The 14958-nt window shown below is 42.8% G+C and overlaps 1 protein-coding gene across 3 annotated transcripts in view; it reads left to right on the forward strand.

Annotated features, from left to right (window-relative positions):
- Positions 1-14958, forward strand: part of TMEM45B (transmembrane protein 45B) — a 31630-nt gene that overhangs the window by 10281 nt on the left and 6391 nt on the right. For 2 of the 3 annotated variants that reach the window (XM_060158014.1, XM_060158013.1), the window contains exon 2: positions 14215-14411. In XM_060158014.1, the coding sequence (XP_060013997.1) occupies positions 14231-14411 (181 nt within the window). In that variant the 5' untranslated portion in view covers positions 14215-14230. Of the gene's footprint in view, positions 1-12331; positions 12351-14214; positions 14412-14958 lie in introns of those variants that run through there. The other variant, XM_060158015.1, reaches the window with a different exon arrangement.

Raw genomic sequence — 14958 nt, forward strand, 5'->3', positions numbered from 1 at the left:
CACTTTCATTATTCTGAATTCTTTTTCTGGAAGGTTGCCTATCTCCACTTCATTTAGTTGTTTTTCTGGGGTTTTATCTTGTTCCTTCTTCTGGTACATAACCATTTGCCTTTTCATCTTGTCTTTCTGTGAATGTGGTTTTTGTTCCACAGGCTGCAGGACTGTAATTCTTCTTGCTTCTGCTGTCTGCCCTCTGGTGGATGAGGCTATCTAAGAGGCTTGTGCAAGTTTCCTAATGGGGACTTTTTCTTAAAGTGGGTAAGATTCAGGCCCCACAAGACCTGGTTGGTTTTTGAGAAATTGCACGCTTAAGATGTCATCTTTCTTCCTTCACACTTGACTGATGGTTTGATGAACTGAAAATAATTTCCCCTCAGAATTTTGAAGGCATTGCTCCATTTCCTTCCACCTTCTCATAGTGCTCTTGAGAAGCTAATGCCATTCTGATTTTTGACCTCTTATATTTTGTTTTAATCTCTGGAAGTTTGTAGGGTTTTCTTTTCTTTTTTCCTCACGTCCTGATATTTCACAATATTGTGAGCTGATGTTGGGCTTTTCTTGTTTGGTTGGTCACTGTTCTAGGTACTTTGAAGACCTTTTCAATCTAAAAATCATGTTCTTCAGTTCTTCTGTTATGTAATTCCCTCTGTTGTTTCTGAAACTATATTAATTACTTAGATGTTGGATCTCTTGAATCTGTCTTGAATCTTGTCATTTAGTTCTAATAAATCTTCCAACCCTTCTATTAAATTTTTGCATTTCTACCACCATATGTTTAATTCCCAAGGGCTTTAATTTGGGGTGGAGGGGAACTTCCAATTTTTTTTTAATAGCATCCTGTTCTTATTTCATGGATGCAGTATCTCCTCATATTTCTCTGAAAATATTAAATTAACTATCATTTCTGCATTTTAAAAGTTTTCTTCAGCTGCCTACAATGTCTGTGTTTATTTTCAAAGTCCCCTTTTCTGTTGTTTTGGTTCTGTCTTTCATGTTGGAAGCAGTATTCAAATGTCCATGTTTAAGAATGTTGTACTAACATGCAGTCTGTGAGTGTGTCTTGTAGATGGGAGAGCCTCGTTGCAGAGTGATTAGGCAGAGCAGGCTTTTTTGGATGGCTTATCATTATGTCTCTAGCAGCTTTCTAGTACAATCAGTTTCTCATTAGAAACCCGTTTATTCTTGTTTGAGAGAAGGCCATTGATAACTTAGACTGATTTATTATGTAATTTGTTTAATAGTAGAGGTTCCTGTTTTGAGGTGGCTCCGTGGTAGTCTAGGATTCAAAACCAGAATTTGTTCTTGACTACCCCGCCCAACTTTGAAGTACCTGGTGCTTTTGTGCCCCTCTATGCACCACCTTCTATCAGCAGCACAGAGACCATCAGAAGGCTTCCAGAGACACAGCTTTTTTCTACTACAAAAAAGAAGTCTGAGATCCTAGGGCAATGAAAGTCCTGTGAGCACATGTATAATTGTTTTGTAATAACCATTTGCAAAACATTCATTACCCACCTACAAGGAAATACTTATTAATGCAGGATAAATTAGGGCTTTTGGAGAAGTTCCATATCAGGATAGTGTTTGTCTTAGTAGGTCATTTGGGAGAAGATTTAATTATGATGGAAAAGTATATTAGCCTAGTATTTTTCTTTAGGAGGTTATATTGGGAAGATATTTTCCTAATACCTCTGGAGGATGTCTTGGTGATAGATCTGAGGACAGAGTTTCTGCCCTTGAAGGTCACTCTCCAAATCCATATCCTTTTCCCCTTGTGCAGCCTGATGTGTGACAATCAAAACTTGGGGCAGATTTGTCACTCTTTTTTTTTTTGCTGAGAAAGCTTTACAGCACCAGGTAACAGAAATGGTACAGGAGTGATTCTTGGTTTAGCTTTCAAAGACCTCTTAACTGGAAGGTGAAAGCATTAGATACTGGATTTTCTACTGTTGGCTTTTCCTTCTCAGACACCTTCAAAGAAGCCTGCAAACTCCTTGAAGGCTGAGGCTGGGGCCCAGTCTTACCTCTATTCCTCCACCCGCAGAACAATGCCTGATACATAACAGACACTGAATACACATGGCTTGAATTAAATTGTCTCCATTATCCATATTTTAAAATTATTTTTTCCTTTGTCAATTTATTGGGGTTTTTTCCCATTATCCATTTTAAATTAGCCCTTCCTACTTGTCCCCTTGCTGTTTCCTCTGTTCCTTTTGCATCTTTTTATGTCACTCCCTCTGGGAGGATTCTACCTCATTCTCAAATCTGATGTGTGAAACAGCTGTCAGAACCCAGACTGGGAAGATCTCAAACTCAGGACTCCAGGTAGAATTTCCAGGGGTGAAAACGCCCCGTTATCACCTTACTAAAGATGTAATAGTTTCTTGGGTTTTCGGCAGACACCCCACCTCCATCCCATCTGTAGCCACAGTTCTGTTTGACTCTTTTCCCTCCTCGTGCTCCATGCCTTGCTGTCCTTCCCTCTCTTCCTTCCACTCTCCCTGATCTGGTCCCCACTTTGACCCAAACCTTCTCTTTGTTTAGTTCTAACATTGTTTTCCTACCTTCCCCCCCCCCTTCCTTTATCTACCACCTGGCATATTTTGTACAAAGCACGGTGGTGTACTAATTTCTGAAGACCTACCCTGCCTGAGGCAGACACCTTTTCAAACCTCACTCAGCCCAGGAGGAAAAATCTCTCTCTTTTGCCTGTTTTTGAGATCGTTTCTATGCTTTGGTCTCACTGGGGTTGTTTATTTTTATATGGAAGGCTCTAGAACAAGAACTAGGCTACAGCGTAATACAGTGACCTGTAGATTAGCGTTTATCAAACACTACCACTCACCATAGAACATGTGCTCCCTCGACACAGAGGCTTAGCAAGGAACAGCCTGGCATAAAGTGAAGCCTCACTAAATGCCAAAAAAAAAAAAAAAAATAGGCTACCTCAAAACACATCTCTTTCCAAAAATCTTTTGGTGAAACCTGACACTCTAGAATGGTATGCCATATTGGACCTGTGAGATCAGATAGTCCTTTGGGAGGAGGGGCTTCCCCACACCAGCCAAAGAGGCACAGCACTTGTAAGATGTTCTTGTAAGGACTTATCTAGGCTGAAAAATTATATGGAAAAGCAATGGTACCAGCAACCTTCTTAATGCCTGGATTAGGAGATAGTTCCCTACGATTCAGGATCAAAGCTAAGTTGCATCAGTTCAGTTCAGACCAGGAACTATAATTGTATGTTAAGGCTTGTGCTAAGCCATGGGCAGTTGAAGATGAAGCAGATAAGGTCTCTGCTCTTGAGCTATAGTCTAGTAAGACATGTAAATGTGTAATTTTAATATGAAACAGTAAGTGATAAAAATCAAGATGTCTGAGGTAGTATGGTAGCATAGAGGTGGAGCACATGGCCCGACCTGGAGGTTCCAGAAGGCTTTCCAGAGGAGATAAGCCCACCTATTGAAAACTGAGTAAAAGTAAGCCAGGTGAAGAGGAAATGAGAACGACATACTAGGGGGAGGGAATAGCACAGGTCAAGTGCATACTTTAAAGGTCGTGGTAGGGAGAAATGCGTGATGAAGCTGGATACACACACCAACAGCCAAGACCTGGGGACACGCAATGCAAATCCATGAGGTGGTTAGTCAAAGAAATATTCTAAATTCTATCGTGTTGTAGTCAGATTCACACTGTAAGTAGGTGACGGTGGCTGCAGAGCGGAAGGATTTATGGACGGGAGGACTAGAGGGGGTGCAGTAGTCCAGGCAAAAGACCACGAGAGCCTAAATGAGATCACTGCTGTAGGAATCAAAGGAGAAGGGAGAACACCAGAAAATTTCGGGATGCAAAATAAGCAGAATGTCTAGTCTCTCGGGGAACTGGGATACTGCAGGGCAGAGCAAAGGACAAAAAGGAATCTAGGATGACCACCCCCTCCCAGGATTCTGGCTTTGAGAATGACTGGATGTTAAGCCACTACCTGAGTTTGGGATACAGAAGAGAAGCTGATCTGGTGGGGAAGGAAGATGGGGAATTCAGTTTGGGACATGTTGACTCTGAGGTGTCCAAGAAGCAGCTTTGTGTTTCCATTCATGTCTGTCCATTCAGCAGGTGGTTAGATATGCGAGTCTGAAATTTCAGCGGTCAGGGCCAGAGTCCCTGCGTCATCAGCGTGCACGCGGAAGGTGGAAGATGAACCGTGGGTAGGTGTGAGTTCTTGAGACAAGACGACACATAAAATGGACCCGAGGCTGCTTGTGTTAAAGGAGAGGAAGAAGGTTATGGCAGATGAACAGAGAGAGCCAGGAGAGATGCATTACAAAAGCCAAAGGGCATAGATAATATCAAAGATAAGTGACTAGTTGACAGTGTCAACTACAGAGTAGCCTCGGGAACAGAAGAGAGGTCTATTAGATAACTATTTTAGAGATTTCCATTGGATGAAACAATACAGAGGGCATTTGAATACAATTTCAGTGTGGTGGTGAAGAGGGTGGACCAAATGGAGTCAGCAATTGTCTTTCCAGGTTTTTTTCAAGAAACTTAACTGATGTTGACAATATCTGATTGCATTACACAAAACCACCCAAATTCCTTTCTATCCAAAGAAAATGTCATTCAAGTGGTAATTAAGTTCAATAATTAATGACTTCTCAAGTAATTTTTAATATTAAAGATTGTTTTTAATTATCTATAAATAATTATCAAAGTTATTTATTGGCTACTAACTGGGTGAGATGATGAGGAAAAGATCTACATGTTTTCTGTTTTTTAATTGTTATTGGAGTACAGTTGATTCACAATGCTGTGTTAGTTTCAGGTGTACGGCAAAGTGAATCAGTTATACATATACATACATCCACTCTTTTTTAGATTCTTTTCCCATATAGGTCATCACAGAGCATTGGGTAGAGTTCCCTGTGCTATACAGCAGGTCCTTATTAGTTATCTATGTTATATGCAGTAGTGTGTATATGTCAATCCCAATCTCCCAATTTATCCCTCTCCCCAAAGATCCACATATTTTGACAATATATATAAAGCGTAAAATTTTGCAAAATTATATGTTGCTTGGAGATAATGTACATAGTAAATGTGTGCAGTATATAGTAAAGCAGAAAGAAGTGAATGCTAAACACACAATTCATGATGATGGTTGCTTCTCAGGGGGAAGTAGGGGGAGATGGTCAAGGAGGGGTCAATGGGGGATTTCTCTGGCAGTCCAGTGTTTAAGACTCCACGCTTCCACTGCAGGGGGCACGGGTTCAATCCCTGGTCAGGGAACTAAGATCCCACATGCCGCATGGCACGGCCAAAAGAAAAAAAGGAGGGGTGGAGGGGTCAACGAACAGGAAGCCCCAAGGATGTTAGGAATGTTTTATTTCTTAAGTTGGCTCGTGGAACAGTTGTTAAATTATCCTTTGTACCTTTTATATACATTAGATGTATTATTCTTATGACTGAAATAGGAAGAAGGACACACGGTTGTTCTTTTTCCTTTTTCTGTTATTATTTTGTGTGAAAAAGTCTTGGGCCTGGTCATAGTCGAAGGGGAAAAGGCTATAAAGGGTGAGAGAAGTTCACATCGACAGAACGAGGCCCAGAGGGCACAGGTGTGGATGAAATCAGAAGCACAGATGGAGGATGGTCCATGAGAGAAGGGGTGAGTCTGAGGAGAAGAATGGGTGTGGGTATGTATGAATTTGTAGGTGAAGGAGCGGAAACTGAGGTGATGATGCCTTAGTCTCAATGATGTTGTCAACTTAAAAAATATTCACAACCTAGAAGTTGCGAGTTATGTTTTATTTGGTGGGAATTTTTAGCACTTCAAGCCCACGAGGCAGCATCTCAAGTAACCCTGAGAGAAGTGCTCCAAGGAGGTGAGGGGGGAGCTAGGATATATAGGAGTTTTGCAACAAATGGCAGGTAGTCTGAACGTCAAACAATTATTGTAAATTAAAGAAAGCCAGATATCCCAAGTTAAGGAATTTAGCGCTTTTCTATGGATGGGAAGATGCAAGAGTCTGAGCTCACTGAAATCATTCCTTTGATGTGCACCTCAGCTATCTGGGGCCAGTATCCTGTGTTTTCTCATCCTGAGTCCCCTCAGGGCTCACCAGCTCACTGTCTGGTGGTGGCTGCAATCGCTGACCATGGTGACATCCTTTGTTTACTGACCTGGCAGGAAATATTCCATTCTCAGTGTTAACAGAATGAGAGAAAAGGTTGACCGGGAGTTGGCTGAATTCAGGTTTAACGGAAGCTATACGTTTTCAAAGACTAGTCTACGGGAGACGGGAGGAAGACTTGCACATGGCAAGAAGGGCTGCTAGTGAAGCAGAAAGTAGGGAACGAAGGGAAATATACTAAACTTTTTTGCTTGTTGCTTGGAAAATAAGCCAACCATTCAAGTCCAGAGATGCCCCTTTCACTCTAACGTATGCTGAAGCGGCAACTGGTAACTGCATCTCTGTTGTTGACATCCATAACCTGAGTTCCATTTTCCCTTGCCATGACTCAACCTGCTCTAATTCCTTTTCATTTTTCATTTCAGAAGAGGGATTTTAGAACTAGGAAGGGCCATGGAGGTTACCTCTTCCAAACTATACCCATTTAACAAACAAGGAAATTCTGATCCTGAGAGCTTACGTATCGTGCTCAAGATCACAGAGTAAGTTCACAGCAAAACCTGGACTAGAACCCAGGTCTTCTGACTCAGAGGCCAAAGTTCTTTATTAGAGCTTGAGAAATAATGGAACTTAGCCTAGATTTGTTCTTCAGTCCTTAATTCAAGATTCCAGTAAGATCGCCTAATTCTCAAGAGTTTGAAAGAGGCAATCGAGAAACGCCCAGATCCAACGCCAGCCCCCTCCGTGAAGCCTTCTCAGATTCTCTGGTGAAAGTTATTCACTTTCTACTCATGTTCCCAAGCACTGCTGTCAGTATATCTCATGACGTTCAATTTTTCACAAGTATATAGCTCCCTGCTGGATTATAAACTCCCTGATGGGAGGGATCCCTTCTTATTCATTTGATTATTTACTCAGCACGCAGCACTGACTCTTGTATTTCATAGGTGCATGTGGGGGGGCGGGTGGAAAAGCAGAAATGAGAACATCTTTTGTTTAGGAACCCAACCGAGCTAGGAGGTCACTGAGCTCTTGTTCATGGTGATCTTTTCCATATCATCATGAATTCATGCCAGAACAAGGTTCAGACTCATTCCGGTCTTACTCCTTCTGACCATGCTGTTCAAGGACCCGCCCCACAGAGAAAATAACAATGACACAGTAGCTGTCAAAATCTGAAGACGAGTGATGGACTTCAGAGTTGCTTAAGGCCTCTCAGGCTAGTGTCGAGCAGGGATACACCATGCCTTAAGTTCAGGACTAAGCCATGGTCACGTCTGCCTGTTAGAACTTTCAACACTGCACCTTGTGCTTCTTCCACATTCTATTAACAAGCAGCTCACAGAACAACGAGGGGTATCAACCTTGTTATTTGCAGAGGAACAGAAAGCTGAGTCAGGCATGGTTGGTTGTATTCCAAAGTAAACGCAGACCAGAAACCATCTGAGTGTTTCCGCTGGCAAGAACAGATTCAGAAAGTATAAAAACCATGTTCTGCAGTAAAAGAATATGCCATATTCTTCCCATAACCTGTTCCCTACTGACCAAACACACTTCCTGTTCCCATTTAAAAAAAAAAAAAAAACACTCAACCACCACCCTCTCCAAGGTGAGGTAAAGGTTCAACAGTGATTTCCCCACCTTAGGGTCAGCCACTCAAAGCAAAGGACAGCAGCTTTGGTTCAATCATTTACTTCTCCTAAGAAAGAAGCCCAGGTTTCTCCCCCATGGACTGCGGGAATGGGTATAAGAGCACCAGAGAAGAGAGGAAACTGACATTTATTACACACTTGTTCTAGATAGCTGCTGGACATTTTCAGTTAACCCTCACAAGATCCCTGTGAGGTAGACATTAATGTCCCTTTTTAGAAGGAGGGGTACTGAGATTCAGCGAGTCTATAGGGCTCAGTCAAGGTCTTTGACTTTTTTAAGTAGACTGTCTTTTTCCATTCCCAATCGAATTTCGAGGCTTAATGCATTCCCCCCAAGGAAGAGAAAGCCACCTGGTCTTTTCGGTAAAGACGGTGGGGATGGCAGGGCAGAAACAGTGAGCAGCTCCACCCAGCCACAGAGATGATTAGCTGCAGCTGCCTCTCAGCCTTTGCATGTGCTGTCTGCTCTGCCTAGAACTCCACGCATACTACCTGTGTTTACCTGTTTTTCAAGGAAGCTTCAGTGACACTTCCCTCTGTAATCTTCCTCCTCTTGCCCTCAGGCTGAACTGGAGTCCTCCCTTTACTGTCCCAACACTCTATTAAAATAGTTAATATATGTGTCACAATAGCTAAATTACTCTTTCTTCACCACAGTTTGACATTATTATAGGCAAAGCCCTCCCCTGAAGATTGATGAAATCCATTTTCAAGAGTAAAAGGGGAGACAAGGCCACCAAGATAATTCAATGGGGGAAAGAAGAAACTTTTCAACAAATGGCTGGGATGACTAGATATGCGAAAGAATAAAGTTGGATCCGTACCTAAAAAGTTAATTAAAATGGATCAAAGACATAAACATAAGAGCAAAAATTATAAAAATATTAGAAGAAAACATAGGAGTGAATCTTCATGATGGTGAGTTAAGCAGTGGTTTCCTAGATATGACACAGAAAGTACAAACAAGAAAAAAAAAAGATAAACTGGATTTCATCAAAATTCAAAGCTTCTGTGCTTCAAAGGACACAATCAAGAAAGACAACCCACAGAAAGGGAGAAAATATTTCCAAATCATGTATCTGATACAGGACTTGTATCTATAATATATAAAGAACTATTACAACCCAACAATAAAGAGACAAATAACCCAACTTAAGATGAGCAATGGATGTGAATAGGCATTTCTCCAAAGAAGATATACAAATGCCCAATAAGTGCATGAAAAGATGCTCCACATCACTAATCATTAGGGAAGCAAAATGGAACAAAACAATGAGCCACCACTTCACACCCACTAGGATGGCTGAACTAAAAAAGATGGACATAATTAAGTGTTGTTAAGGATGTAGAAAAACTGGAACCTTCATACATTGTCAGTGGGATTGTAAAGTGATGCAGCCACTTTGGAAAACAGGGATGAACCTTGAAAACATGCTAAGTGAAAGAGGCCAGCACAAAAGACCACACACTGTATGATTCAATTTATATGAAATGTCCAGAATAGGCAAATCTATAAAGTAGACTAGTGGCTGCCTCGGGCTGTGGGGGACAGGAGGGAGGATTGGGGGAAACGGAGTGACTGATGGGTGAAAGGTTTCTTTTGGGGGTGATGAAAATATTATAAAATTGACTGTGGTGATGGTTGCACAACTCAGTGAATATACTCAAAAGTCACTGAATTTTACACTTTAGGTAAATTGTATGATATGTGAATTATATCTCAATAAAGCTGTTATGTAAAAAAACAAAAAACAAAAGGATATGGACAGCCAAGAAAAAAACTGTTAGGGAAGTGGGCTTATACTCCGTAAAGTTCTGAAGGGAGAAGAACACCCTGGCATAAATAACAAAGAAAGGGAGGCAGGCTAATTTCTATTTCCTTCCAGAAAAAAGGAGAATAGGAAGCTGACCTCGAATACAGCAGGGCCTCACAACCCCATCACTAGGAGCTCAGGACTGCACATCTGTTGCTGTGGGGGACTGTCCTGTGCGCTGTAAGATGTCACGTCTAGTGGCTGGTCTCTGCCCACCAGATGCCAGTAACACCACCACCAGCCACTCGGTAACCGTCAAAAACGTCAGCAGGGCTCCCCATGTGGCGCAGTGGTTAAGAGTCCGCCTGCCAACGCAGGGGACACGGGTTCGAGCCCTGGCCCGGGAAGATCCCACATGCCGCGGAGCAGCTAAGCCCATGTGCCACAACTACTGAGCCCGCGTGCCTAGAGTCCGTGCTATGCAACAAGAGAAGCCACCGCAAGGAGAAGCCTGCGCACTGCCACGGAGAGTGGCCCCCGCTCGCCGCAACTAGAGAAAGCCCGCTCACAGCAGCGAAGACCCAACGCAGCCATCAATCAATCAATCAATCAATCAATCTTCAGACAAACGGTCCCCCACAGAGAACTACTGGACTCGAGAAATGGACCTCCAGGTTTGCCCTGCAATGTAACAGACCCCTGGGTGCCTGAATTCGAATTAGGTTGTCTTTTTAGGCAGGACAGTAAGGTGGGGCTGGAAGAACCATTTCAAGAGAGAAAATGCATCTATGTGGTATCAGGTAGGAAAGGAGGTGACGAGTCAGGGCAGCTCAGAGAGAATTTACCACAATTGTCTTTGGCACCTTTTTGGTACAATTTCTGCCATTCTTATGGCACCACAACTACTTCTTCCCTGGATTTAATGAAGATTTTCAATATTTAAAAAAAAAAAACTACAAAAGCCTGAGTGTCCCACCTGTCAACGTTAGCCTAGTATACAGCTGTATGATTCAGAACAGGCTAGGTTCTGCTGGATAATAACGGTCCACAGAGCTCAGTGATGCTTTCCCGTTTACTTCTCATGCCATGTGCTCATCGCGGCTGACTTGGGGCTCTGCTCCGTGTCTCCTCACTCTGGGATCTAGGCTGACGGAGGAGCTACCGTCTTGAATACTGATAGTGATGAGGGAGAGGTGACTGTTCTGGGGGTCTTGAACTGGCAATTACACATGTCAGCCCAGAAGTAACACGTCACCTACGCTCACAACTCACAAGACCCCACCCAACCGCAAGGGGGCCATAAAGTGCAACCATACCACATGTCTAGAAGACAGAGCCAGAAATGCTCAATGAACACGAAATACCCTCGAATTATCTTCCACACTGCTTTCCCCGTTCATGCAAATCATACACCTGTACACGTGTATACAGATATGTGGAACGTTCACTGCTGCACAAAACAGGGTCGCATTATAAGCAGTCTTTTCCACCTTTCATGTCTCCCCCAACAGTAACTCGTGCAAAACCTCCCAGAACAGCAGGTATAGTGCTAATTCATTCTTGTTAGTGGTTAACGTAACATTCCACGGTGAAGATAACGTAAGTCACAGGTGTGACTGGAACTAAGCAGAGATCCAGGCTGTGTAGTTGGTAGTCTATGTATCTGTATCCTGTCCTCACGAATTTGAGGAAATTGGCTTTAACTCTTCCCCTGCCATGAATGCCAAGCCCTCGATCCTGCTAATTTTGGAGGTTGCAAAGACGAAGCACATGAGGAACAAAATTCTCTTTTCTTGCTCCTTTTTCTGATCCTGTCACTCATCTACATACACCCTTTCCTTCACAATTCCTACTTTCCCCATCTAAAATAGGGGGAAATGTTGGATTTATTAAAAAAGAAAAGGCACCACATCGTTTTATTTTTAACTACAGGCAAATGGCACCGACCACGGTTTCTCCTCTCCTCTGCACCATCACCCCCAACTCCTACAATTCTCCCTCCCTCCTCTTTCCGTGCTCCCCACTCTTCCCCATTCTCACCTCCTTTTTCTCTGACACCTTCTACCTTGTCTTCCATTTCAATTATTTTAAATGAAAAAAAGGGAATGCAGACTGGGGGAAATGGTTAAAAACTAGGAGTACAAGGAAAGCTGGTGAAACCTTACTCAGACAATGTTCCTTCTCCAGTGATCTCCCCAGACGTGAAATGAAAAGTTGCCTAAACCTCTAGCCCTCTCGGTTTCCAGCTTTAACTCAAAGCTGCTACCCCTCAAAACATTTAATCCTCCCTTCATACTCCCATTCCATCTCATGTAATATTAAAAGAGAGTAAACATATTAAAAATAAGGGAATTTGTCTTTGTGGAAGCACTTTCTAATGTTTTCCTATCTGTGGCTTTTCTGTAGATCGACGTATTTTACTGTGCAATGGCCACACCATTCTGTGTATTCAAGGGCACTCATCCCTTAAATGTTTGCTTCCTTATTTAATATTTTTAATTATTTTTTAAGCTAGACTTCTCAGGGACTTTATCTGAATGGTATTATCCAAATTATGGGAAGTCTAAATTTTTATTGTTCTGTTTGAAGTTACTCTCTTGTTCCCTTTTTAAAACTGGACCCGTCCTCTCTCTCTAGACGTTCTATAATGTAGCTAATCTAATAACCTATTAATTTGTTAATGGAAGAAATCTACCTCCCCTGCTCCTCTTCCCCATCAAATCAACGTCCTCAGCCTTCCAGAAAGTTAAAAGGAGTTTCTTCAGACACGCTGCAGGCCCTACGATCCACTGGCATGAATTTTAAACCAGGTAAAAGGCAAGGGTGAGGTTTAACAAATTGGTACGGACGCCACACAAGCATACAAGGACTGTGCCTCCATTTGGGGTTCTGCCTCTCAGAAAAATAGGGAAGGGCAGGGAGGATTTGTAACGCTGGTTTTTCTGCACTTCTGACTAGGAAAACAAAGGAGTGTTAACAGGCTTGACCTGGAAAGGGACCTGTGTTAAACATTAAATGAAAAGTGGAGCTTTTTTTTTTTTTTAATGTTTTTCAGTAGAGGATTAAAAAAGAATAAGAAGGCCTTCCAGTTATGGCAGCATAAAGAGACAGGCAGTTCCTTTCTGCAAAACACCCACCCCACCCCCCGCAAAAATATAAACACAGCACTAGACAAAATTATCAAAACCAACAATTGCAGGGAACTGGAAATTGACCAAAGGTAGACAACAAACTGAGCTGTGGTGACTGTTAAATTACTTGTTAAATAAGGGTCCTGGAATGTTGGATGGCGCATCGTGAGCCTCAGTCCGACAAAAGCCCACAAGAGAACCGAAATAGAGAAGCTGACTACTCACAGCCCTGGAGGAGTACAGGGTGGGAGGTCAAGGCAGGGTGCAGGCAGAGGGAGGCCAGACTGGGACATACACCCTTATTAAGGCCCACAGATGGAGTGCTTCAGGGTTCCCAGGGAAACCAGACTGCACCATTCAAACCAAAAAGACCAGGGTTCTCTTAAGTTTTACAGGGGGGCTCATCTAAGGAGTACACCGGGGGAAGGCCCTGGGACGTGGAAGAGACTGTTTACCACTGTGACTCTGCAGCTGTTTCAGGAGCATGCTCAGAGGAGGGGCCGGTGTCAGTTCAAGGCCCCTCCAGGCCACTGGTCGCACAAAAGGATGCTGAGGTGGCAATATTATGGAGTAGTTCAGCTAAACAGTGGAAGGCTGTGGGTTTTGTGGCCACACCATAACAAGAGTCCCCCCTCACTCAATGACTTTTAAATATGCTGGTACTGGCCATGAAAACAAGTTGCTCAGCTGCCAGGAAACAGACACAGCTCAGGGCAGCGATGGGGGGTCAGAAACGCTTGGCTTCACAAGCTAAGCATGGAAATGAACACACGGGAATGAGCAGGGGAAATGCACAGCTTGGGGTGAGCAGCAGACCAACCAGGAATTTAACAGGGAAAACCCTAGAAATGAGTCATGGAAGGGCTGATACAAGTTCTCCACACATCTCTGGCTGAACAGCCTGTCATTTTACCAAATTTGAAAGACCGTATTCATTTATACTTAGAGGGCTGCATGAAAACCCTCAATTTTTCAAATTAGGTGAAAAATATTTTTTCATTTGCATTATCTTTACAGTGAGAGTTATTATCAATTTGTGTTATTTTGTGAATTATGTGGTTTGTGTCTTCTGCCCATTCTTGTACGGTCTTTTTCTTATTAACTTGTAAAGGCTCTGTAGTGGAATATCCATTTATCACAGCTATTGCAAACGTTTTCCCAAATGGTGTGCCTTTTGATGTGTTTTATATATAAAATGTTTATGCAGATGACTTTCTCTTTTCTAGTTCCCTCCTTTACCTCTATGTTTAGAAAGGCTTTTCTACTCTAAGATCAGGAAGTATTTACCCATCCTCCTTCTCCTCCCTCCTATTTTACCCACGTTTCTAAAGCCTCAGGGCCAGTGGTATTCTCCTGGGCTTGTAACTCACTGAGCGGACAAGACTTCAATGTCGTAACACAGGCTTATTCTCTGAGAATAAGGGGCTCCTTCTCAATATGGCTTACAGCTCGGAATCCCCAGTCATGGATCGTGTTTCCTGCCGAATTATCCATTTATGTCTTCCCCATTCAGCCACCTAACAGCTGTCCCTTTATTGTTTAGGTATCCTGGGACCCCGATGGCAAATTTCAAGGGCCACGCTCTCCCAGGGAGCTTCTTCTTGATAGTTGGACTGTGGTGGTCAGTGAAGTACCCACTGAAGTACTTTCACCAAAAGGGGAAGAGCAGCCGACTGACTCACCACTATCAGCGTCTGGAGGTCACTGAGGCCGCCATCAGAACTTTATTTTCAGTCATCGGTAAGGAAGGGGGTCATTTGGCCCAGGGATCTCCTTGTCATACCCAGAACCCGTCACCCACTTCCTGGACCCTGTGAGAAATGGATGTCTCCACTGGCAGGGATAACATAAGAATTTGGGGCACTACATATTTTACCATAGCATCTATTGTGTACCAAGCTTAGTAACACTGACAGTTTAATAGCACCTTACATCACAGTTCTAAGTTTCACACTATGAAAAACTACCACATAGACTGCAGCATTCTTTGCCCTAGAAGGATACAGGTATAATTTGTAGGAACACAGGCATAAATTGTAGAAATAGAAGACATACTTTATGAAAAAGACAAAAGAGAAAATAAGAACAAATTAGAGTTAAGCTCATGTACGTGAGTTATGAGAAGGTACTAAACGGAGCTTAGTTTTAGAAAAGTCATCTTTTTTCCCCCCAGCTCTCTCCCTCCACTAGAATCTCACGAGTGGTTAACACCCAACTCGTACCCTCCATCCCCAAATCTCAAGTGCTTAGAGATGGGGATTCATGCTGGAAGGCTAGTCAGAGAGGC

Source organism: Lagenorhynchus albirostris, chromosome 9 (genome assembly GCF_949774975.1).
Source record: "Lagenorhynchus albirostris chromosome 9, mLagAlb1.1, whole genome shotgun sequence".
NCBI lineage: Eukaryota > Metazoa > Chordata > Mammalia > Artiodactyla > Delphinidae > Lagenorhynchus > Lagenorhynchus albirostris.